The sequence below is a fragment of the Equus asinus genome, chromosome 26 (assembly GCF_041296235.1).
Source record: "Equus asinus isolate D_3611 breed Donkey chromosome 26, EquAss-T2T_v2, whole genome shotgun sequence".
NCBI classification, from domain to species: Eukaryota; Metazoa; Chordata; class Mammalia; order Perissodactyla; family Equidae; genus Equus; species Equus asinus.
Genome location: NC_091815.1, coordinates 32,306,926 through 32,332,933, shown reverse-complemented (window position 1 = coordinate 32,332,933; position 26,008 = coordinate 32,306,926). Strand labels below are relative to the sequence as shown.

General features: G+C 42.4%; 1 protein-coding gene across 1 annotated transcript; it reads left to right on the top strand.

Annotated features, from left to right (window-relative positions):
• The first annotated feature begins 477 nt into the window (after window positions 1-477).
• On the top strand, window positions 478-19,041 carry LOC123281273 (sulfotransferase 2A1-like). The gene is made up of 6 exons (XM_044760101.2): window positions 478-643; window positions 1,888-2,096; window positions 4,230-4,356; window positions 11,515-11,609; window positions 13,043-13,220; window positions 18,422-19,041. Exons 1-6 carry the CDS (start codon window positions 508-510, stop codon window positions 18,532-18,534), a joined length of 858 nt encoding a protein of 285 aa, XP_044616036.2. The 5' UTR covers window positions 478-507; the 3' UTR covers window positions 18,535-19,041.
• The last annotated feature ends 6,967 nt before the right edge of the window (window positions 19,042-26,008 follow it).

The following is a 26,008-nucleotide window of genomic DNA, read 5'->3' as shown; positions in this document are numbered from 1 at the left end:
AACGTCACAACCAAGGGGAGTCTAAGGTGGCATGATGACTCAGTGTGATGTGGTGTCTGGATGGGATCCTGAACAGAGGAAGGACATTAGGGAAAAACTAAGAATTAGAATACAGTAGGGACTGTGGGAACTCTCTGTACTGTCTTTGCAATTTCTCTATACACCTAAAACTGTTCTAAAAAATAAAGCTTATGAAAAATATGTTTAAAATTTGCCACAATCTACATTCTTGGGCTTGTTATTGAATTCCTGGTTCCCTATCATGAATTCAAACTATGATTACCCCAGAATGTTCTTGGAATGACTTCACGATTGCTCAACATCATCAGCTTTGGAACCGTCTATCGATCTGCTCTTCTCTTTATCAGCGGGAAGTTCCTCAACAAACTGGGAGACATTAATAATTGTTCTATCTTTAGTATAAAAGCTGGTCTCCCAGCAGCTGCCACAACCTCCAACAGCAGCTACACCTGAAACTCTAACACCTGGAACAAAGAGCTCATCACAATGTCAGACAGGTATATGTGGTTTGAAGGGGTACCTTTCCCTACCATGGGTTTCACACCTGAACTCATGAGAGAAGCATGGGAGAGTTTTGTGTTTAAGGATGAAGATGTCCTGATACTGACTTACCCCAAATCAGGTAAGGAAGCTGGATCAGATGCTGGGGCAAACAGTGGCCATGTCCCTCATTCACTCAGCAAAAGAATGGAATGCTTTCTATATGCCAGACAATGTGCGATGCTGTGTGGGAGTAGAGCTGGGCCCTGATGCCATTTACATTCAGAGAAAAGGCTTCAGCCAGGCAGTTACACAGTAAGATAAGTGTCCGGGGGTTAATCTAAGGTCTGGGGGCACCCACAGGAGTGAAGCTTAAGACAGAGCCAGGTTTTTGCTTGGAGGAACGGAGAAGGATAACCACTGAAGTCCTCATAGAAGAAATAGAAATAAAGATAATTCTGTGAGGTGATGGATATGTTAATTAGCTTTATTGTTGTCATCATTTCACAATGTATACATACATCAAATCATCACATTGTGCACCTTAACTCTATAAATTTTTCTTTGCTAGTCATACCTCAATAAAACTGGGGAGGAATGAATAAAAAAGCAACTATCTTAGCCAAAAAAAAAAGTAGAGGAAATTGCATCTAAGTTGAGATGAAACAATGAACGCTAATCTATTTAGTGAAAAAAAATAGTTTCAGGTAAAGGGATCAGCATGGACAACGGTCAAGAACTGGAAAAGACCTGGCAAATTCAAGGGAAGGAAAGGATGTGGGTTGTACTTCTATGAGGGGAGAGGGCTAGAGGGACTGCAAACTGGGCCAAGACTGAGGCTGAAGACATTGGAAGTGTCCAGTGAAAAGCCAAGGGCAAGGGGAACAGGTTAAAAGGGCTAAGCAAAGAGCCAAAAGGTAGAAGCAACCCAAATGCCCATTGACAGATGAATGGATAGACAAAATGTAGTGTATACACATAATAGAATAGTTTTCAACCTTAGAAAAGACTGAAGTTCTAACACACAAAACAACGTGGGTGAACTGTGAGGACATTGCGTTGAGTGAAATAAGCCCATCACAGAAGGACAAATATGGCATGATTTCACTTTGATGAAGTATCCAGAGTATTGAACTTATTAAATCAGAAAATGGAATGTTGGTTGCCAGGGAGTGGAGGGAGGGGAAACTGGAGATTTGTTGTTGAGTGGGGACAGAGGTTCAGTTTTGCAAAATGGTTGCACAACAACGTGAATTTACTTCACACTGCTGAACTGCGCACTTGAAAATGGTTAAGATGGTGCACTTTATGTTGTGTATGTTTTATCACAATTTTTTGAAAAGTCAGGTTAAAATGAGTGACCATCATTTTTCCTTCTTTATCCAGGAACAAACTGGTTGGTTGAAATTGTCTGCCTGATTTGCTCCAAGGGGGATCCCAAGTGGATCCAATCTGTGCCCATTTGGGAACGCTCACCCTGGGTAGAGACTGAGGATGGGTATAATTCACTAAAGGATAAGGAAGGCCCCCGCCTCATCAGCTCCCACCTCCCCATCCAGCTCATCCCCAAGTCTCTCTTCAATTCCAAGGCCAAGGTCAGTGCTCAATGGTCAAGATAAGTTGATGAATGCTTTCCAAACTCTAATGTGCCTGGGAAACCCCTGGAGATCTGGTTGAAATGCTGCCTCATTCAGTAGATCTGGGATGGGCCTGAGATTCTGCACTGGGTGTTCCAGGGTCCATACTCGAGTACAAGGGTGTAGACCCCTCCACAGATTATACCACCCAGATTTAAACCAGAGGCAAAGTGAAATGATAATGCCAGAATCTTAGAAAACCACGTTTTACACCCAACCAGAATTTATAACTGTGTTGTATACAAGATAACCCCACTCTGTGGCTCTAAAAATAATTAGCCAATCTTCATTAAGTAAATGCCTTCCACCACTTGGGTAGAAGCACCAGACATCGAGTTGCCCAGGTGGGAAGCAGCCCATTCATAAATCAATGCCTAAATCCAGGGAGATTGTTCTGGCACCGTGTCTGGTTTTTCTAACCACTATGTCTCCCTATATACACCCAGCTATTGAGCTCAGCAGCTACACGAACCTCTCATGGTGCCAACAGATGGTACCCAGGAGGGACCATGGACACCCAGGATCTAGCATATCTCAGACTGTTTTTAGAAACATACTTTCCTGGAAGCTGCTCATTGGTTTGAGATTTTTTAGAAAAAAAATATGCTTAAATTATATTGTGAAGCTTAGGGGCTGGACCGGTGGCGCAGTGGTTAAGTGCCCACGTTTGCTTTGGCGGCCCGGGGTTCACCAGTTCAGATCCCAGGTGCAGACATGGCACCGCTGGGCAAGCCACGCTGTGGTAGGTGTCCCACATATAAAGTAGAGGAAGATGGGCACGGATGTTAGCTTAGGGCCAGTCTTCCTCAGCAAAAAGAGGAGGATTGGCAGCAGATGTTAGATCAGGGCTAATCCTCCTCCCCCCCCCCCGCCAAAAAAATGAAAAGAAAAACAAAAAAATAAAAATAGATTGTGAAGCTTAGAATACTATTCTCCTTGGAAATATCAGAATGTATTGCACCACATGAAGTTTTTTTTTTAACCCATCACTTCCCAAGCTTGCTTATAATACACTCATTTATCTGTGTCTTATTGGTGTTTGTCAAATCCCTGCATGGGGAAACTGAGGCCTAGAGAGAGCTGGGGCCCAGAATAATGTCACTAAGAAAGTTGGTGAAGAATCCAGAGTGTAAGTCAGATGTTCAAATGCCATGTGCTCTTGCGTGTGTGTGTCCGTGTCCATGCACTAATTGTAAGTGTTAGCTTGTTCATCTTTACATATGTACACAACTGGGTTAACTCCTTGCAGGACATTTGTTCCTGCCAAAAATGTCCATAAAATATTTGGTCCATAAGACATTTAGTCCATGCCCAAAGGTCTGCACCATTTATTCCTGTCCAAGACATCCATGAGCATATTTGGCCCATGCCCAATGCTTTTGGGCATAGACCAAATATCAAGGACCTTTGGGTGTGGGGACCCAATGTCTCCATGGACATTTTCAACAGGATCAGATATGACCAAATATCAAGCACTTTGTTGTGGACCCCATGTCTTATGGACACTTTGCATGGGACCAAATGCCTTCTAATTGGGTAACTACCTTCCAGATCCAGATTTAGAACATTTCCACTCCCCCAGGAAATTCCCTCCTGCGTCTCTCGAATCAATGCCCGCCCACAGAAGTGACCACTCCCCTGACTTCTGACTCTATCGTTGAGCTTAGCTAGTTCCTGTACTTCATGAAAATAGACTTATACCCTAAGAAGGCCTGCTGTGTATCTAGGAATATAGTAGTTTATTAATCATCTCCTAGTAGTGATCTTTAAGCTGTGCTCCAGAAATATAAGAGCACTCACTCTTCAAAACCTTCACTGGCTTCCCGTTCTGAGTGGACTACGATATTCAAGACAGAAACGACAATGCTTTCCTCTTCCACTGTGAATTTCTTAATATTACTCTAGTGACTGGTTCGTAGGAACTTAAAAACACACATTTGGTTAATGAATGCAGTAACCAATTTCTTAAAAGATTGCATTGATACTTAGGCATTTTCTAAGAATTCTTTTTTCCCCATTTTTATGAAGTTCAAGAAGGATGGGAAATGGCTGTATTATTTTTTTGTTATTTATTCCATTTTTCTCTTTCAGGTGATTTATCTCATCAGAAATCCCAGAGATGTTCTCATTTCTGGTTATTTTTTCTGGCGTACTTCATATTTTGTGAAGAAAGCAGAGTCACTGAAAGAGTATTTTGAATGGTTCATCAAAGGAAATGGTGAGTGAATGTAAAATATGGAATATGGGAGGTTGTCAGAGGCCTTTATCAGACCCCATCTTACACCCGACCTGAGATCTCTACAGCTGGGCATCCTGGGGCTACAAGGCTATGTCACCATTGGAACTTCAAATTTTCAAAGTCCACCTTCTCTCCCATAGAGCAGCAGAACCCCAGCCATCCTTGCAGCTTGCCCCGTCATAAACCATCCTAGGTATGTTGTGAGTCTCCACGCCTGTCTAATACCAACAGAGAGCAGCTGTATTCTTCTCCTCTCTCCTAATTTGTGACTTTCTGAAATACAGCTTTTCACTGCCTTTCTGGGCAACACAATCTTCACTTTCTACCATTTTTTAGATGCATCTTTCTACAACTGCCTTAATCCTCTTGTCCAATCTATCTCAAAAATGTATGCATTTAGGCCGGCCCTGTGGCCTAGTGGTTAGGTTTGGCATGCTCTGCTTCAGGTTCCAGAAACAGACCTACACCCATCACTGGCAGCCGTGCTGTGGCGGTGACCACATACAAAATAGAGGAAGATTGGCACAGATGTTACTTCAGGGCAAAAAAAACAAAAACAAAAACAAAACCCAACAGTATACTTTATCCTAAAATCTCTATAGTGTTATTTATGCAGAATTTCTAGACTTTCTCAGATGCCTGAAATTTTGCAATTTTCTGCAAAACTATTTGATGAGTCCCTTATCTCAGCTATGATATGTCTCCTTAGTTTCAGCCGTGTTTCTCTGACAGCCCACAGACATCTTCACTGGAGAGAGGCATAGATACCTCTAGTTCAGTATGTTCAAAACTGAACACATTTCCCCATATCCCAAACTGTTCCCACTGCAGGTTGATCTTAGGAAATAAATAAAACCACCCCTCCCTCAGCATCAATAGGATTCTGTCCTCTTGCAAGTGTCTCCTGTTTTCCATCCCACTCCCCCATGCCCCTCACCACTCCTTTATCTATTTCTTATCCCAGTCCCACGACCTTGATTATTACCTTCCTTCTCGTCTCTGCTGAAATGTCTCTGCATTTCTGGAAGTCTTCCTCTTCAATACTATATATAAGAGCATCCTACCCAGTATCTATTATCTTCTCTCTTTTTGTTCTTAGTACTCATCACCAATGAGTATCTAGTCTATTAATTTTTTTATTGCGTCCTTCTCGCAACTAAAATGTGAGCTCTTTGATTTGCTCCTTCTTGACCCAGGTTCTAGAGTGGTGCTTGCCATACAGTAAGCAGCTGATACGCCTGCATTAAATAGTGAATATTTATTTGCCACCCTTCCCTTGGTGCTTGATTGAGCAAACCCACTGTTACTTCTCACCTAGATTCACATAACAGACTCCATACGGGTGTCCACACCTCGTGTTCTTTGGCCCTTCTGGGCTATGTTGCAATCATCTGTTAGATATTGAACAGTTCACATTTCCTGAATTGTTTGCCCTTGGTATAAAGGCCAATCTTCAAGCACAAAGCGGTCATCTTTCTTGTGGAGCTGATCCTGGCTGAACTCTTCCCTCCTGTCTCCTCATGTCCTTCAGGTTACTCTTTCAGAAAAAAAGGCAAAAATGAAATCCTAGGGTGGAAGCCCAGACACAAAGAGAACAATTCCCTCACTGATATTGTATTTGATTTTGCCATTTGGTGCATAAAGTAGTCCGAATGGTGTTTTGACTGTCACCAGGAATCCAGGAAGGTCCAACCAATAGTGGTGGGTGATGAAGCCGTATCCTGTAAACCTCGCCACTGTCTCAATATCTTACTTTCTGTCATTTAAAACTCACACACGGGCCTCTTTCTTATCCAGTCAAGAAGCACTAACACCAGAATCTCTATTGATAGCAACTAATCTCAATAGCCTGAGTTGCCTGCAGCCCTGTAGAAGGTTGATCCAAAACCATTCCCCTAAACCAATGAAGAAGCCCTGGGAATTTAAGTCGCAGGAAATATTGTCCTTAGACCCAGGCAAGAGGAGTCCCTGCTCTGGGCGCTGGGATAGAGCAGAGCTCTGGATCATATATGAAACAAAGGCTTAGGGGATCTCTGCTCTGGACACACTTCCTCCCCAGCAAGGTAAAGAGTCTATAGGATTCCTGGAGTTTGTGACCCTGTCATCACCCATGCTCTGGGAACCTTGAACCCTAGAATGTCCTCTGCAAAATGCCTAAAGCATGCTTTCATGGCCTATGTGGTCCACTTCCCTACGTCCTACCTCCCAAGGCAGACTATACCAGCACCATGAGTACTACTAGATTAGGCTCAGCCAAGGGGAGAAGCAAAATGAATGACCATAATTGCTCCTTGCAAGCATCGCTGAAGCCATTAGGTTTATGGTCATTACTTTCCCAACACTTTGAATGCCCAAAGTTGGAAATTAAATTAGGTGTTTCAGCTCCTATTCAAAATAATGCTTCTCTGGTGCTCATGTGCGTGACTTTCTTTCTGGTTTATATATCTGAGCATAGAACTGCTTAGGCATAGCAAATATGAATTTTCAATTTAAAAAAATAATATCAAACTATTTTCCAAGTAGTTGTACCAATTTATATTCCCAGAAATAGCATATGAGAGTTCCTGTTACTCCGTATGCTCAGTGACATTCATTATTGTCAGTATTTTTTGTGATGGTCATTATAGGAATTTTACAGTGTAATTAGTGGAGATTGGCATATTTTACTTTATCTCCTCACTTATAGACATTGTTTATCCCTCCTTTTATCTGAAGCTCTTTTAATGTCTATGTGATCTTTTATAATATTTTTCTGCAAAGAGCTTGCAACTCTTTTTTAGATGTATGTCATTTCTTCTAGATTAATGACATCTTAAAATTACATCTTCCAGTAGTTTGTGCCTGATTTGGGGATGGAACTGATTTTGAGTATTGATTGGGTATTCACCAATGTGAATGAACTCTCTTCTTAATCCTCATTGTTTCCCTGTAGGTTCTTCTTGATTTTCCATGAGGTATAGACATAACCTTTAAGTAATGACTGTAATCTCCATTCTAATACACATATGTTGTCCTTATTTTTTCCTGTGTTATCTCATTGGCCAGGGCTCTGGGACAGTGTTGGATAGAAGTGATGATAGTGTTAATACATGCCTTGTTCTTAATTTTAAAGATAATTACTAAAAAAGGTTATATTTTAACTTTATTGGTAAATATAATTTATATATTTAAAAGTGGTTATTTGATATACCTATATATTGTTTAGTGATTACAAAGATCAAGATCATTGACACATCCATCACATCACGTAGTTAAATCTTTGCATTTTTGTGTAGTGAGACAGCTTAAATCTATTCTCAGCAACTTACAAGTACAAAATACTAAATATTACCTATAGTTACCATACTACACATGGGATTATCAGAAGTTCTTCTCCTTATAACTGAAAATATAACTGACTAGAATAGTATATATACATATACCATTAACCATTCATCCATCAAAGGACATTTAGGTTGTTTCCGTATGTTAATTACTGGAAATGCAGAACAATGCTGACATGAACATGGATCTGCAGATATCGCTTCAAGATACTGATTTCAATCCTCCAGATGTATACCCAGGAGTGGGATTGCAGGATCAATGGTAGTTGTATTTCCAAATTTTGGAGGACCCTCATCCTGTTTTCCTAATGGCTGTACCAAGTTACATTCTCACCAGCAGTATATAAAGGAGTCCCATTTCTCCACATCCTCACCAATGTTTATTTATTATCTTTTTGATAATAGCCATCCTACAAGTGTGACGTGAAATCTCACTGTGGTTTAGATCTGCCTTTCCTTGATAGTTAGTGACATTGAGCACATTTTTATACACATACGGGCCAATGTGTGTCTTCTTTGGAACAATATCTAATCAGATCCTTGCCCATTTTTTAATTGGTCTATTTGATTTTTGCTATTGCGTTGTATGAGTTCTCCATATTTGGAAGATTAACTTCTTATCAGACATATGATTTGCAACTATTTTTTCACATCCCATAGGTTGCCTTTTCAAGTGGCTGATTGTTTCCAGTGCTGTCAGAAGCTTTTTAATTTTATGTCGTCGCTCTTGTTTATTTTAGCTTTTGTTGCCTGTGCTTTTGGTGTCTTAGCCAAGAAATCATTGCCAATCCAATGTCGAGGGTCTTTGCCCTGTGTTTTCTGCTAGGAGTTTTATGGTTTTAGGTCTTTTGTTTCAGTCTTTGATCCATTTCAAATTAATTATTGTGAGTGGGATAAAATAAAGGTCTGTTTTCCTTCTTTTTCATGTGGATATTCAGTTTTCCCAACACCATTTATTGAAGAAACTATTCTTTCCTCATTGTGTGTTCTTAGTGCCCTCGTCAAAAATTAGTTGACAATATATGTGTGGGTTTACATCTGGACTCTCTATTCTATTCTGCTGGTCTATGTGCCTGTTTTGATGCCAGTACCATGCTGTTTTGATTACTATAGCTTTGTAATAATCCTTCAAATCAGGGAGTGTGATGCCGCCAGCTTCGTTCTTCTTTCTCGAGGTTGCTTGTCTATTTGGGGTCTTGTTGGTTTCATATAAATTTTATGAATTTGTTTCTACTTCTGAAAAGATACTGTTAGAATTAACATAAGAATTGCATTGAATCTGTAGATTACTTTGGATACAATAGACATTTCACAATATTACACTTCCAACCCAAGAACACAGGATACCTTTCCATTAATTCGTGTCTTCTCGATTTCCTTCTTCAATGTCTTATAGTTTTCAGTATGTAAGTTTTTCACCTCCTTGGTTAAGTTTATTCCAAAGTATTTTATTCCTTTTGATGCGATTGTAAATGGGATTGCTTTCTTAATTTCTCTTTCAAATGCTTCATTTCTAGTGAATAGAAACACAACTGTTTTCTGTAAGCTGATTTTCTTTCTTGGAACTCTACTAAGTTCTATTATTAGTTCTACCAGGTTTTGGGGAGAGTTTTTAGGATTTTTTTTATATATACCAGATCATGTCATCTGAAAGTAAAGTTAATTTTCCTTCTTCCTTTCTGATTCAGATATTTTTGTTGCCTAACTATTGTGGTTAGGACTTCTAAAGTCATATTGGATGGAAATGGTGAGGGGACATCCTTGTCTTTCTCCTGGTCTTAGAGGAAATTCTTTTAACTTTTCACATTGAGTATAGTATTCGCTGTGGACTTCTCCTGTTTGACCTTTATGATGATGAGGAACGTTCCTTTTGTACCTGATTTGTTGAGATCTTTTATTATGAAAATGTTGAATTTTGTCAAATGCTCTTTATGTATCTACGGAAGTTCTCATACAATTTTTATCCTTTGTTCTGTTAATGTGGTGTATCACATTAATGATTTGCATATATTGAAACATCCTTGCATCCCATGGTGTATGATCATTCTAATGTGCTGTTAAATTCGGCTTGCTAATATTTTAATGAGGATTTTTGCATCTATATTCATCAGGAATAATGATCTGCTCTTTTCTTTTCTTATAGTGTCCTTCTCTGGCTTTGGCAGCACGGTAATGCTGGCCTCATAAAATGAGTTTGGGAGTGTTCTCCCTCTTCAGTTTTATCGAAGTTAGAGGGAATGGGTTTTAATTCTTTTTAAAATATTTGCTGGAATTTACCAGGAAACCATGTGATCTTGGGCTTTTCTTTGTTGGAAGATTTTTGATTTCTGGTTCAATCTCATGACTTGTTATTGGACTATTCAGATTTTCTGTTTCTTCATGATTCAGTCTTGGTAGGTTGTATGTTTCTAGGAATTTATCCATTTCTTCTAGGTTACCCAAATTGTTAGCATACAATCCTTCATAGTAGTCTTTTATGATCCTTTGTGTTTCTGTGATAACAGTGGTAACGGTTCTCCTTTCATCTTTTATTTATTTGAGTCTGTTCTGTTTTTTTCCTATTCTACCTAAAGGTTTGTCAATTTTGTTTATCTTTTTAAAAAGCGAGGTCTTACTTTTGCTAATCTATTCTATTGTTTTCTTGTCTCTGTTTCATTTTTTTCCTGCTCTGATCTTTGTTATTTTCTCCCTTCTGCTAAATTTGAGCTTAGTTTCTTCTTCTCTTTCTAGTTCTTTGAGCTGTGAAGTTAAATTTTTTTGTTTGAAATCTCTTGTTTTTTCCTTAACAATGGTGTTTATAGCTATAAAAGTCCCTCTTAGAACTGCTTTTGCTGCATCCCATAAGTTTTGATGTGTTGTGCTTCCATTTTTCTTTGTTTCATGGCATTTTCTAACTTCCTTTTAATTTCTTCTTTGATTCATTGGTTTTTCCTTTCTCCTGGATTTACATTTTTATTCATAAAGTATAACTTAGACTAGATCTATCATTACAAAAGTAGTAAGTTACCCCATTATTTTGCCTGAAAATGTCTTTCCTTGAAATTCATTCTTGAAAGATGCTGTAACTAAGTAGAATTCTCAGTTGATAATTAATTTTCCACCAGACTTTGGAGTTAAGAATGGCTCAGGCATGGTAGACAGACATTGAAAATTATAAAATAGTTAGTATGTGGAGGATAGAGTGAGAAGACTGGTCTCACTAGAATATAATGTAACATATAGAAAAAAGGCAGTTTTCAAGGAAACATGCCTGAGAATTTCCTGAATTGATGAAATCTCAGTTTAAAGAGTCACAATTAGCCTCAAAAAGAATTATTACAAATAAATCTTTGCCTAGTCTCTGGGAGAGTTGTACTAGAAAAAGGGAAAGAAAATCTGAAATCAGAGGAAAGACAGATGATATCCAATGCAACAATAATTACAATAGCAAGAGGAAGGGAAGAAGACAGAAAAATAACTTCAAGGGCTGTGGGAAAGACATATCAAGCAAAAATTCTAAACACGGAACAGATTAGAGGCAGCAAGAATACCATTCTTAAGGCCACATGGCTCTCTAGATAGGATCTTCTTAGAGACCCTTGAAAACTGGTACAGAGCCTGCTCCAAAGGAACAAGGCTCATTACAGGGTAAATGCATGAAGTTGGAGAATAGTTTTCCATCTTTACACTCATTCATTCAGCAAACAGTTAGGACAGGCCTAAATGTGCCAGACATTGTGTTATTAACTGTGCACAAAAGAGTGAACATCATAGGTGGATTTTTCCTTTCATAGAGTTTGTAAACACCTGTTCTTTCTACCTCCCCAATATGCAGTGATATATGGATCCTGGTTTGACCACATTCATGGCTGGATGTCCATGAGAGGGAAGGAGAACTTCCTGATACTGAGTTATGAAGAGCTGAAACGGGTAACTATGGTCCTTGTGGTTAGCACACAACCTCTCACCATCATCTTCACTCCTATGACTTCCCTCCATTCCTCTGCATCTCTATTCCACCTTCTCAGTCAAAGTTTAGACTTGTGTAGGGTCATCAGGAGTGAGAACAGCTCCCTGTCTTCATTGCCCTACATCTGGTTGACACTGCCCAAGCTCCATGCCCTTTTTCCATGTGTTCATCTTTGTTTCATCTTACAACATCTAAAGGTGTTTCTTCATAAGTACAATTGCATTTGCTCACACTGGGAATGGTTCTAAAATTTCTAGGAGTAGGACACATGATGCTGCTGATAACCTAGGGTGGGAGGGGAGTGAGGAAGAAGATGGGACTAAAAGAAAAAAGTCAGGTTCCAGAGGTGTGTCCAACTGCCTGAAATCCCAGATTGACTGATAGAAGAAAGATAAAGCCAGGAAATGAGTCTGTGTAATTACTCTCACAGGCCAAGTCTAGACTGAACAGTGATGGGCAGGAGAAGTGGTCAGTTGATGCTCTAAGCCAGGAAGGAGAATTAAACCATTGGAAGAAGAACTTGGCCTATTAATGGTATCCCAGAGAAAAGAAGAAATAATGTAAATGCAAGCTTTTCCCTTTGAGAAACAAATCATTTCCCATCCTCTTTCTCTGTCCAATTCTCTGTGACCCCCACATGAATTTCAGCTTTTACAAAGAAGCCTTTTGTAATAAGTTTTACTCCCTCAGGTACATTACCTTCCTGTGATTATGCTTTCAAGCCACAAAATCAACTTGTATTGGAGCAATTTCTACAGTTGTGTGTCTTCTGCTTAGATCCTTATGGGGGCTCATGGGATAAAGAAACATTTTAAAGCATTACAGCTCTATGAGGAAAGTCTACGATACAAAGCAAAGTTTTTCTGGTTTAAGTCATTGTTTTTGGTAATCTCCCAGGATCATGAGTCAAGTACTAATTACTGAGATGATGTAGAAGAAGATATTGTGAAAATCTGTGTGTTATTCAAATCTTAATTATGTAAAACAACGTGAATCAATGGCACGGCCAGGATTTGAAGTCAATCTCTTGGATCTTTGTCAAGTTCTCCCTCAATCTCTCCTCAATCAATCCTCATCATAATTGTCTAGAAGCCTTCCTACAAGTCTCTTTAGAAAACCCAGGCCCTGTATTTTGTGTTAAGGGATCCTGAACTCAATTCTACTGGGAAATCCATATGGATCTGGCACCTTTGTATCCTTGGTGCTCCTTCCTCTTTACGTTTGCCCTTCCTTCCTCCTAGTCACAACCAATCAAGCGCTTCTTGCTTCTCACGTTGTTCTTCTCTTCCTCCCTCCTCTCCTCCTTCTCCTCACATTGTTGTTTCCTCATTCTCACCTCCTTACCTATGTTCTTTCTGTTTCATATCCTCTCTCTTGTTTTTTCTTCTTCTAGGACACAAGAAGCACTGTAGACAAGATCTGCCAATTCCTAGGCAGGAAATTAGAACCAGAAGAAATGAACTCACTCCTCAAGAATAGCTCCTTTCAGGTCATGAAAGAAAACAAGATGTCCAATTATTCCCTCCTGCGTGGTCAGTTTTTAGATGAGAATGGAATACTACTGAGAAAAGGTAAAAGAAACTGCTCTGCCTTCAAAATATATCGGGATACGTGGAGGACATACTGGTGATAACAGCAGAGCACTAACAGGTGGGACTAGGCAGTGTTTGAATTCATCAAGTCTAGTTGTTCACCATTCAGAGAACTCCTCATGTGCCCTTATCACAAAGTCTCTTTTCACAGCATTGATGTGGGCTTCAGGCGCTTGGAGGACGTTGACTAGGCTGCAGTGGTCATCTGACTTTTGAGAGGTCATTCAGATTCTCTCTCCTCAGAATTTGACATGGGGAATATTCGTTCCACAAACACTGACCAGGCTAATTCACTACTCCTGCAACTTGCCAGCTGGGATTGACCTGGGAAGTGAGGGCAGGATTGGAGATGGTCATGTTGGTGCTACCGCACTGGTGATTTAGCACAGAGAACTATCCTGAATAAAGAAATATGGAAAGAATGAGTTAACCGAGAAAAGGAGAGGAGAGACTTTTCACTTAGCTGAGAGCCTGTCTTGCTATCAGACAATATCAGACCCTCTGTGAGGAAAGATTAATGGTGTCCGTATCCTTGGGCACAAGATGAATGAAGAGTGTCTACTGAATGGAATAGGAACTTAATTTCCCAGAACTCCACAGTTCAGATACATCCAGGATGGTGATTCATGGAAGGAAGAAATTAAATTACTCAAAAGACCTCAATCAGGAGGCAGTTGCCACCCAGGGCAGGAGATCAGACCATCAAGACCAAGAGGCTCATTGTTGATCTTACAATCTCTTGGAAGTTGTCCTGCTAGGGTTTGGAATTGCTTGGCACCTGTGATCTCTTTCTGCTTTCTGAGTTCTCCCTATTGGAATTGGAATATTTATCCTATGCCTTTCCTACCATTGTATTTTGGAAGCAGGTAATCTGTTTGCTTCCCAGGTTCACAGCTGGAGAAGAATCTTGCCTCAGGACGAATCCTACCTCAAATCTGACCCATGCCTGATTTACATGATATTTAGCTGACTTTTGGACTTAAAGTCGACGTTGGAATGAGTTTAGACTCCGGGCAGTTCGGACAGGTGGATGCATTTTGCGTGTGAAAAGGACATGAATTGGGGTTGGGGGGGGGCAAAAGAAGAAGTATGATGGCCTGAATTATGCCTCCTCGAAATTCAAATCTTGATTTCCTAACGCCTAGTACCTCAGAATGTAACTGTATTTGGGAATAAGGTCTTTAACGAGGTAATTAAGTCAAAACGAGGTCTATAGGTTCCTCCTAATCCATAAGACTGGTGTCTTTGTAAGAAGAGAAAATTGGGACACAGGAACATGCTCACACAAAGAGAAGATCCTGTGAAGACAGCCATCTACATGCCAAGGAGAGGAGCCTGCAGAAGAAACCAACCCTGCTGACACCTGGGTCCTGGACTTCTAAGCTCCAGATTGTGAGAAGATACATTTCTGTCATTTAAAAAATACCTCTAGCAATCCCCGTCTTTGACACTTTACTAAACTTGAAGTAAATTGAATACCTAGCATAGAGAGATTGTCTATTCTTAGGTTTCCTTTTATGCATCAGGGTTTGGCAGATTTTAAATTTTATATTTATGTACAATGCTTGTGAGAAATGGCTAAAAGGACAAAAGATGGTTATTTAAGAGAGAAAGGCAGTGGAAATTAATAACCCAGGTTTTTGGCAGGGATAAAATAGAGTGGATGCAATCAAATTTGGTGTATAATTCAATGACTACACCTTCCATTTCTTTTTGTCTAGGATGACTCCTCTGAAGGCAACCATATTGGATTTCAACATTTTCCAGTTACTCATGGATTTGTTATATGGCATAGAGATTTGGGAGGGATCGATACAGTAATGATAAGAACAGTTAAAGCTACAGTGTGATTATTATTGCTAAGCTGGTGGTCTGACTCTACACGTCACTTATAACTGAATCATCATGACAATCTCATGAGGGATTATTTTCCTCAGAAAAGTATAATAAATGATGCAGCTAGGAAGACACAAATCCCTTTGATAGCTGATCTCTGATGCTGGAGACTAAGCATAACCGCCATGGTTTAGGACTTCAATATTCTAGGACCGAGTAGACTAAGAATGGTTGAGTGGGTGAAAGAAAGAAAAAGAAAGCAAGAAAGAAAGGGATGAAAAGGGATAATATCCTGCTTCTGTGTCCCACATCTGATCTGTGCCCTTTCTTTCATCAGAAAGGCATATACAGGTCAAGAGTAATCTTAAAATTAATAATATCAATTATAATTCAATAATTTTTATATAAATTACGACATAATGAAAAAACATATAAAATATTGGCTGTTTTTGGTCGAGGGTTATTCTGTTCCACCTCCTTTCATGATGTTTGAGACACTTTCCTGCTCAGGACACAAGAAAAAGACTTTTATTGTCCCTCAACGAGAACACTTAGGAGAGTCCTGGATGTTGAAGTCGCTGTTAGTAGAGACCCACTAGATTTTCAGGTAAAAGCAATAGTTTTCCCTAATCGACTGTGGTTATTATTATCCTTGATGATTTTTTTTCTAAAGGATGATGACTGGCGTGGATTAGACGTTCTATAACTTTTGATGAATAAACAGAATGAAGAATTAATTTTTAAAACAATATAATAATTAATTAAAGAAGTGTGGTATAAAGTGTAATAAGCAACAAGCTGCTGACACTTTGGCCTCCCTGTTATGACGTATCTAAACATATTACATGTCAGAATACGAGAATCATTGAAGTAGAGCTGTCAACACTAGAACAGTGAGCATCCTAAGGATGACCTGGAGCTCTAATGGACTTTACTCAAAACTTGACCTCGTTCAGCCATTATTAATACCTTGGAGCCTCACAGAATTTATTTAAAGATGTCTTCATACCCAAGATGTTATGGGCCAAATTGTGTCCCCCCAAAATCCATATGTGAAGCACTAACCTCTAGTAACTCAGAAGGCGAGTATATTTGGACCGAGGTTCTTTACCGAAATAGTTAAGTTAAAATGACGTCATTAGAGTGGACCAGAATCCAACAGGACCGGGATCTTTAAAAGAAGAGGAAATTTGGACATGGACACATGCAGAGGAATGACGATGTGAACACGTAAAAGAAGATGCCCATTTATAAGCCGAGGAGAGAGGCGTGGAACAGTTCTTTCCTCACAGCCTCAGAAGAAACCAACTCTGTCATAACCTTGCTCTTACTTCTGGTCCCCAGAATGGTGAGAAAATACATTTCTGGTGTCACAGCCTCCCAGTCTATGTTACCTGGTTACAGTAGCCCCCCAAAACTGACACACAAGAGTTTGGGTGGATTCTTAAGAGACGAGGACTAAGGAAAGACATACACAGAAATTGACATCAAAAAGTTTTCTAGTATTTTGAAAATGAGTGGAATGTAGAACTTGAGGACCCTTCATAGAATCATTCAGTTCTCTCATCTGGACTGATGTTGAATAGGGGGCCGCCATATTGAATTTATAGGGACTCTGCTGCCTCCAGAGCTCTTTCTGGCTTCTCAAAGTCAGATGTGTTACGGATGATTCAGGAGCCTAAGAAATCAATAACCATAAAAATTGGTCTAAATATGAAGATAATGATGAGCATGACAGTAACAGTGGATGTCTGTAGGGTACTAACTATTCATTAGACATTCTACTATATCATTTCTATGCATATAAGTTACCAGTATACAGTTTATTTTTTAGGAATTAATTTATACATAATTATATATTATTCTCATAGATCATAATTTAATGAATATATTATTTGTTTAATATAGTAATATAACAAAAGTGTTAATTTCTGTGACATAGAAATAATAATATGATTGTACCATTAACAGGATGGCTTCTACTGATAAAATCTTTGGCTTCAAATCCACATCCTGCACTTTCTGACTGGGTAACTCTCCGAGTCTTTTTTTCCTCATCTGTAAAATGGAGATAATAATAGCACATGCCTCATTCTTCTAGTCATCCTTTCAACAAATATTTGAGTACATACTATGTGTCTATGACTCTTTGTTTTTTTTTTTTTTTTTTTTTTGGAGGAAGATTAGCCCTCAGCTAACTACTGCCAGTCCTCCTCTTTTTGCTGAGGAAGCCTGGCTCTGAGCTAACATCCGTGCCCATCTTCCTCTAGTTTATACGTGGGACGCCTACCACAGGATGGCTGCCAAGCAGTGCCATGTCCACACCCGGGATCCGAACCAGCGAACCCCGGGCCGCCGAGAAGCGGAACGTGCGAACTTAACCGCTGCGCCACCGGGCCGGCCCCGTGTCTATGACTCTTTGAAACACTAAGTCTTTGGCAATTTAAAAAGAAAAGCCTGTGGCTTTCTAAAGCTTGCATATATTGGAAATACATGCCACACACACAAGGGGAATACATAGAGGAAATCATACACGATAAGTGTTATAAGTAAAATACAGCAAGGATGGGGCTTACAGATTTAAACTGGGTGGTGGGAGAGAACCTCACTGACAAGATGCATTGGAGTAAAGATGTCAAAGAAGGAAACAAGAAGACCGTGGATGTGTCTGAGAGAACAGCCTTCCAGGAAGAAGGAGCAGGAAATGCAAATAGTCTCAGGAAGAGGAATGTCTGAGACAGAATCCGAAAACTCAATGTGAGGGGGTAGAGTGAGCAAGTGGGTGGTCATAGGAGATGGAGTCAGAGAAATGACGGGACCAAACCACCTGAAGCCATGAGCCCTTTCACTGAGTGAATCCGGAAGTCCTCAGAGAATCTCAGCTGGAGGGAACATGACCTGGATTAGGTTCCCAAGGAACAAAGATGGCTGCCATGCTGAGATTAATTTATAGAGGAGAAAGATCAAAAACAGAGAGACTAGTCATAAAGCTAATACAATAACCCAGATGAGATGAGATTTTGGCTTGGGCCAAGGTGGTAGAAAGAGAGGTGGTGAGGACTGGCCAGATTCTGAATGTATCAGAGGCACAGGATTGCTGGTGATTGTATACAGGGTGTGTTGGGAGAGAGGAGGACAGAGAAAACCTTTCCGAGGCAGGTGGAAGTGTAAATGGGTATGATTGGCAGGGAGTATAAAAGCTGCTGATGAGTCATTGGTTATAATGCTCGACTAGCTACAATTTCCATGTCAAATGGACAGAGGGAATAGATCCAGGAGGAGATGTGTTGGGGACCTGAGACCTAGTCCCAGATCTGATCTGAGTCTCTATTTCATGTTTGTAGGCACTTCCGGGGACTGGAAAAATCACTTCACGGTGGCCCAAGCTGAAGCTTTTGATAAAATATTTCAGGACAAAATGGCAGATCTTCCTCGAGAGTTGTTCCCATGGCAATAATGTTCAGAAACTTCTAAATCTTATATGAATTTGATCTTTGTTTCCTGTCCTTGTACACGTGTATGACTCGAGTAATTGCATTGTTACCTCCATGTCTTGTCCCTGCTTTTCTGCCTCTGAAGGTGGAGCATCTCTCCCACCCACCCAGAGCCCCCAGCTCTGGAGCAGAGCTGTGTTGGTGCCCCCTGGTGGCTGGGATGCATCACAACCGGTATGTGGACACCCCATCTCTCCCAGTCTCACGGGTGCCCTTGAATGAACCACATCTTCCATCAGACCCAACTGTCTCTCTAGGCACGCTGTTTGCTGTAACAACAATTGAAAACTGCACTAGTTTAAGGTTATTTCCTTGTATGCATTTTATTTAGAGGACTTTCAGGTAAAAAGTCACACAAAAATCATTTTTTCACTAGCAAAATTATGGGCAGATACTGTATTCATTTAGTCTAAAAACAATCACCATTAAAAATCTTTGTTTTTATGGTACTTAACTTGTTTAGATGGATTTCTGTGAAAAGGACAGTCAGATACAGTAATTTTGAATTTTCTCTTAGTGAAATAAAAGCCTGCTGTGGTCTTAATAATGACAGCATCTATTACCTCTCTGAATGCTTCTACTCCTCAGCGGAGATGCAACTGAGAGCGGTTCTCCAGCTTTGCCCTTTGGAATCTCCTGGGAGCTTTAAGACATACGGGTGCCAGGGTGTCACCCCCACAGACACGGCTTAAATGGACTGGTGAATAGGAATGTGAAAACTCCCAGGGGCTGTAATGGGTGGCAAAGTTTGAGAACCGTGATCTAGAGCCATGGTTTTCAAAGTGTGGTTCGCAGACCAGCAGCATCAGCATGCTTTTGGAACTGAGAAATGTGAAGTCTCAGGCCCCACTCAGATGTGCTGAATCAGAACCCAGGAACCTGGGATGACGCAGGGTGTGGACACCCAGAGGCCTCCCTGAGGTGAGCATCCTGCAGGGAACTGATTAGGCCCTAGTGGCCTGGGAGTTTGGGGAGCCAGGGAACTCATCTGGTTGGATGGAGGTGTCCTGTGAGCAGACTCCCCGTAAGACAGGTGAGGTGTCACATGCCCCACCTTCCCTCTAGCCAGGCTGAGGAGCCAGCACACCTGGGTCTCAGGTGATGATTCTGCCTGATTCAAATAGTGCTCCCTCCATTTCCCTGCTCAGAGACTCAGTTTGTCACTGCTGGAAACATGGGTCACCTCTTCTATTTTCTCCAATGCCATGTTTTCATCCTAGAAACAGAACTCCATAGAAACTAAAACCAAAAACTGTGACCACTCTCTGCCCTTCTCTCCAGACCCCTGGACAATGGTTGTATTCTTTGTATCTTTTCTTCCACGCCTTGTTCATCCTGGACAATGGAAGATGCTGTATCTGTGGGCCCGAATATATCCCAAGCTATTTTCTGGAAATCTCAAAAAGAGTTTCTTCTTGACCTATTGATTCAGGGACCCCATCTGTTTGTTCTGGCAAATGGCCCCTCAGTCCAGATCTCTCCAGACTTCTGTTGGTCTTCCTTCTCCCCTCTCTCCAATCCTCACAAGGCAAAGACACTTCCACCCTCACCACCTCCATCTGCATCCCAGAGCACCCAGGACAGAATTAAGCTTGAGCTTTACCTGTTTGTTGAAGGTACAAACAGTGAACTCCCTTCACATACACCCTGAGTCCTTTTCCTGCATGTGCTGTGACTGAGTCTAAAAGCTTCACCATCTCCAGAGTAAAACACACAGTAGATTCTTATCTTTACCGCAATGCCATGGGTACCAATGGACCCACAAGGGTCACCATGGAAACCACCAAGGATGGCTCACACTGGATCACAGGGATCGCCATGGGTCCCAACAGATCACCGGTGTTAACCATAGTCATACAATTGATGGTGCAACAGTTTTGTTCGTTTCTTTGCCATAGCTAAACAAATAAGGAGAGAGTCTTGCTCAGGCGCTACCCTAGGGGACACAGACATGGGGAAGTTCCAAGACCTGCCCTCAGGAAGTCACCACCTCCCTCCTTCCTGAGCTGAGCAGAAGTCCAGATGCCTCCACTGGGGATGATCAGGACACAGTCCAGGATTGTGGGCAGAGGTGGGGCAGAGCTTCCTAGGCGATGGCAAAGATTTCTGATTCAGAAGGAGGTGGGGGTGCTGGCACTGTCTGGGAAAGAGGTGAGATGGAATTGAGAAGATGAGGAGGGAGGAATCCTGTGCTCCTTAATCCATCACTTTCTATTCAGACAGTGAGGCAAACGCAAACCCTGTCTCCATTCAGATAGAAAGTTAACCCATTTTCCACTCACTGGTGGCCATTTGGTGGCTGGAGGGGCCCAGGGGTACCATCCTCTTGAGCCCTGCTCAGGGTCTGAGTCTGAATCATACCTCCAGAATGTCCCCTGGAACCCCACAGAGACTCCTCCACCTCAGCTCCCTCTCCTGGGATAGAGGCAGAATCAGACTCCTCCCTGCCCTCCTCGCAGTGTCAGGGTCTGAGTGGGGTGGGGTTCCAGTGCTTGGTGTGTGTCCATCCTTACCAGGGTCTGTCAGAGAAGCAGGACGGGCTTTCCTTATATCCTGGCTGTCCGTCTCCTCCTTCCCCCCAGCATTCCCCCCCGCAGCCTGTGACTTGAGTGACCCCCTCCCACATATGATCGAATTCTCTCTGGTCTGCTGAGACTGGCCTGGCTAAAAGGATCAGAGCATTTGCTAAATGGGACCAGGACACGGTCAGAAACCTGCTGTGGGGACACCAAGGTGACAGGACGGCCACCAGAGGGCAGCAGAAGAAGTGGGAGACTGGAGACAGAGGGGCAGTGAGAAGGGGGGAGGGGTCCCCTACAGTGTTGGGATCTGTGGATACCAAAGGAGGGAACACACTCGCTGTCTCTGCAGGAAACAGTGCTTACGAGATGACCGTGAACTTTGCTAATGTTCAGATCGTCAAGCCCAATGTCCACATAAATTATTAGAATTTAAAAAATGGAGCCAGGTCCCTAGATACAAAATTAATATATGAACTGAACTCTTTATATAGCATAGACAAATTTTAAAACAAAATCAGAATACCATCTAAAATATCAAGCAATAATAAAGGTGAGGTACTAGACAGAAGCCTACAGAAAGATGTACAGAAGACTTCCGTGGTTCAATAGTAACACTTCCTAGAGAGCCTTGTAAACAGACAAATGAATGAATAAGTAAGTAGTAGACTTACATTGGAAAGCTCAGTGTTGTAAAGATATCAATTAATCCCAAACCACTTATGGATTTAATGAGATCCCAATTAAATTGCTAATGAGGCAGCCCCTTTAGAAAGCTCTCAGGCAGCTTCCACCAAAGCAAAACACACACCACGAGCAGCAATTCCACTGCTAGACCTCGCATCGCACAGAAATGCCCACATGTCCTAATAATGGGGTGGGGACACTCACAGCACCCTGACACGTGATGGCTGCACAGTGAACAGCGAACGCCCCTCTGCAAGTTGGATAAATGGAGGTGTATCCATGCTGCAGAGGAGTAGACAGCTGTGAAGACCAACCCGCCCTCGCTTCCCATGCCCCCGTGGGGGCCTGTGCAGGATGGTGACAACCTAGTCCCTTTCGAGCCCTGGGGCTTCTGCAGGACTTTTCAGGGACAGAATCCTCCATAAATTATGGAACCGCTCAGTGTCCAAGTTGTTCTCACCGTCAAAGTCATCTCTCTCTTGGGACCCGGTCATGGAGCATGGGAACGGTCCTTGAAGGGGTCTTGGAGTGAGAGGAGCATTATGAAATCAAGGATTACAACACGGTCTGAAGACAAGTCTGAGGGATAGCGCTCAGGAGGCTGAGCAGGGCCGAGGGCTAGAGCAGCTGAGACCATGACCTGGGCACCCTGCACAAGGTCACCAAGCCTGGCCAGGGCTGCACGCCACTGGGTCCTGCTGCTGGGAACATTTCTACAGCACTAGTGTAACCATGGGACCAGTTTCAACTGACCCCATCTTATCAACAGAATGCTGTTTTCCAGGAGCAGTGAGCCAAAAAGCTGCAAGTCATGTGGCCAGAGCATGCCCAGAGAGAAAATCGTGACCTGAAATAGCACCTGGAACCAAAGCGTCTCCCCCTACAGAACCAAAGGGCAGGAACACGACTAGCACTGGAAAGCCAGACTCTCATCAGAAATGAGGGTCCATCGCGTGGGAAGATCCAGGTAAAGCCCTTTCCACACATGACCATAAATGTTCAAAGACCCCCAATCAGAACCTGCCCCACCAGCATTTCTGCACACCAGCCTCTTCTCCCTAACATCTCAAATTTGACCCCAAGCCTGAATCAGGCAGACGGATTTGACGGCCTTGCCTCTTGTCTCCTTGCCTGTTGACCTCACAATCAAGCCTTTTCTTTTCTTAAATCCCAGTGCCATAATTGCTGGCGTTTGGGGTGCATCAGGTAGCATGCCCTTGCTTGGCAACACGGGGCTGAGTAGGGGTGCTCAGAGAGTGCAGGGCCCACAGGGGCAGGGGCAGGGGCTAGGGCTCCAGAGCTCATGAGCACAGCATGTGCTCCCCAGCATGGCCACCGGAGCAGTCATTGCAGACTAGAGCCTTTCCCAAGGTTCTTCAACCACACCTCCCCAGGAGGAAACAGGGAGGAAGACACACAGGGGACAGGGAGGAGGGGTGCAGTCTCAACACTGTTGCTTTGTAATCTGGGTTTTAGGTACTTCATTAGATGGTCTTAATGTGAGCTGACTGAAGCCCACAGGGACATGACACAATCCTAGATGTTTCTCTAAGTTCTCCTCCAGTAAAGAGTCTATATATTTGGTAGGCACCTCCCTTTTGTTTGTTGCATGAACATGTGAAGCCACGACCCTTAGTCCTTCACTGGGAAATAGAAGGGTGGGGCCAATGAAATGACGAAGAGTGTTCTGGATTTTCTGAGTGGGGGATACGAGAATTCTCTTAGCCAAGTCCCTAAAACTTGAAAGGACTTAATAAATTCTCAGAATGTTAATGATTAAATGGCAAATGAGAACTGGATCCTGTAGTCCACTTATCGTTTAGTATGAATTCAACCCAACCTCTGTGGGAATTTAAAGTTTAAGAGAGGGAGCCGGCTCCATGGCCGAGTGGTTAAGTTCGCACGCTCCGCTGTGGCGGCCCAGGGTTCGGATTCTGGGCGCAGACATGGCACCACTCGTCAGGTCACGTTGAGGCGGTGTCCCACATCCCACAACTAGAAGGACCTGCAACTAAGATATACAACTGTGTCCGGGGGGGTGGGGGGCGGGGGTTGGGGAGAAAAAGCAGAAAAAAAAAAGATTGGCAACAGTTGTTAGCCCAGGTGCCAATCTTTAAATATAAAATAAAATAAAATAAAAAAGTTTAAGAGAGATTATTCTGTGTATATTTCCCAAGAACAAAGATATTTCCTATATAACCACAGGAAAATTATAGAAATCAGGAAATTTAGCATGAATTTAATATTATTATCTAAGCCAAATTGTATATTCAACTGTGGCCAATAGTCCTAACAATATAACGACAGCATTTTTGTGGTTCAGGATCCACTCCAGGATTTAGTACACATGCTCCTTTAATCGGGAACTTAGCCTCAACTTTTCTTTCTGTTCAGAAGAATTTCACAATTTGAAGAGTATCAGCCCATTATTTTGTAGAATATCCTTCCATTGGAGCTTATACAATGTGCACTCAGGAATACAAAGGACCAAGAGTGAAGAGTTGGTGTCAGGATGGTGGTGTAGGCGGACTCTGAACTCACCTCCTCCCACGAACACAACCAAGCTACAACTAGTCTTGGAACAATTACCCCTGAGAGAGAACTGAAAACTGGATGAAAAGAACACCTGCAATAAGGGACATTCCTGACTGAGGTGGAAGAGGCAGAAATTTATACTGGAGAGAGAAAAGCCACCTTCATGAGCTGCTTCCCTTCATGGCCTGGAAGAAGCAACACTAAGGTATGCAGACATTCCTGGAGGAGCGGGGGAGCTGAGCAGGACAACGTTACCACTATAGGCATCCTTTAGACTCAGCACAATTGAGAGGAGTGTCATAATATCCGGCTTTGCTGGCTATTAAATACAATAGGGAATAAACCCAGAAAAGCTATTGCACATTAGCAGAAAAAGCCCAGCTCCTAAAGGGGTCACACACAAAATCACCCATTTCAGAAAGCAACCTAAAATGACCAGAAAGAAAGGTGAACAGTCCTTTGGTGAAAAGAGACTCACTTGATAGGCTATGGGTGCATCTTGGTGAGAGGTGAGACCTCACCAGGGACTGAGACATTGGCGGCAGCCGTTATTGTGGCCTAATACAGGTGTACTGACGCAGATGTTGGCAGACACCGTTGGAGTTCTTCCCTGGCCTGTTAGCCCAGGGACAACCCTGCCCAGTAGAGCACTGATTTAATCCAGCTCAGCCAGTGTAGGCAGCCTGCCCTAGGTACTAGCCCCACCCAACAGCAAGCCCTCGGGCAGCTTGTCAGCCTGCACAGACTGGGTACCTGGATCCTCTGCAGGGAGGCAGTGGGTCTGCCTTTGTGGGGCAGGGCATGCATGAGAGGTGGGTGAAGTGGGTGTGGCACTGGTGGAGTGGGTGGGGGCCTCTGCAGCAGGGTGAGTGGGTGTGCTCCAGGGGATTGGGACATGTGCATGGGCCACGACTGTGTTAGTGGTGTATATGGATCTGTGGGCTGTGGGGCTTATCAGAGACAGAAGACTAGCTACATCCCACCCCACCTTCCAAAGCCTGAGACAACTGGGTGTTCCCATGCATGGGGCCAGCCCCACTCAGCTGCAATCCTGAGAGACATGAAAACAGCTTTGCAGGCTGTGGGTTTACAGCAGTTATAAGCTGCTGAACCCAGCAACCAGTCATGCTGGGGGCCTACTCGCTTAACAGAGAAACTGCAACAGGAATGTGCTACTAGACCTTGCAGAAACTGTGCTGGGGCGTCCCATGCCCAATAAGTGACTGACGGGTCCACAGCAGGCACACACAGCTGAGCTCCACAACCAGCCCCTCAGGGGGACAGCCCACACTCCCAGGGCACCTGCAGCAAGATCAAACTTGACACAACAGAAGAACACATGTAGCCCACACAGGGGTCTCTCCTGGAACATTTGGAACTAGTGACAAGAGGAAGTACACTGCAGGGCCTCAAAAGACATCTCTTACATAAGGCCAATTCTCCAAGACCAGAAGACGTAGCTGACCCACCTAATACATAGATAGAAGAACAGAGAAAGAGGCAAAACAAGGAGATAAAGGAAGACATTCCAAGCAAGGGAACAGGACAAAACTGCAGAACAAGAACTAAATGAAACAAAAATTTAAAATCTACCTAATAAAGAATTCAAACAAAAAGTCATAATGATGCTCTCTGATCTTGGGATAAGACTGGATGAACACACTGAGAACATCAATGAAAGATTGGAAAATATACA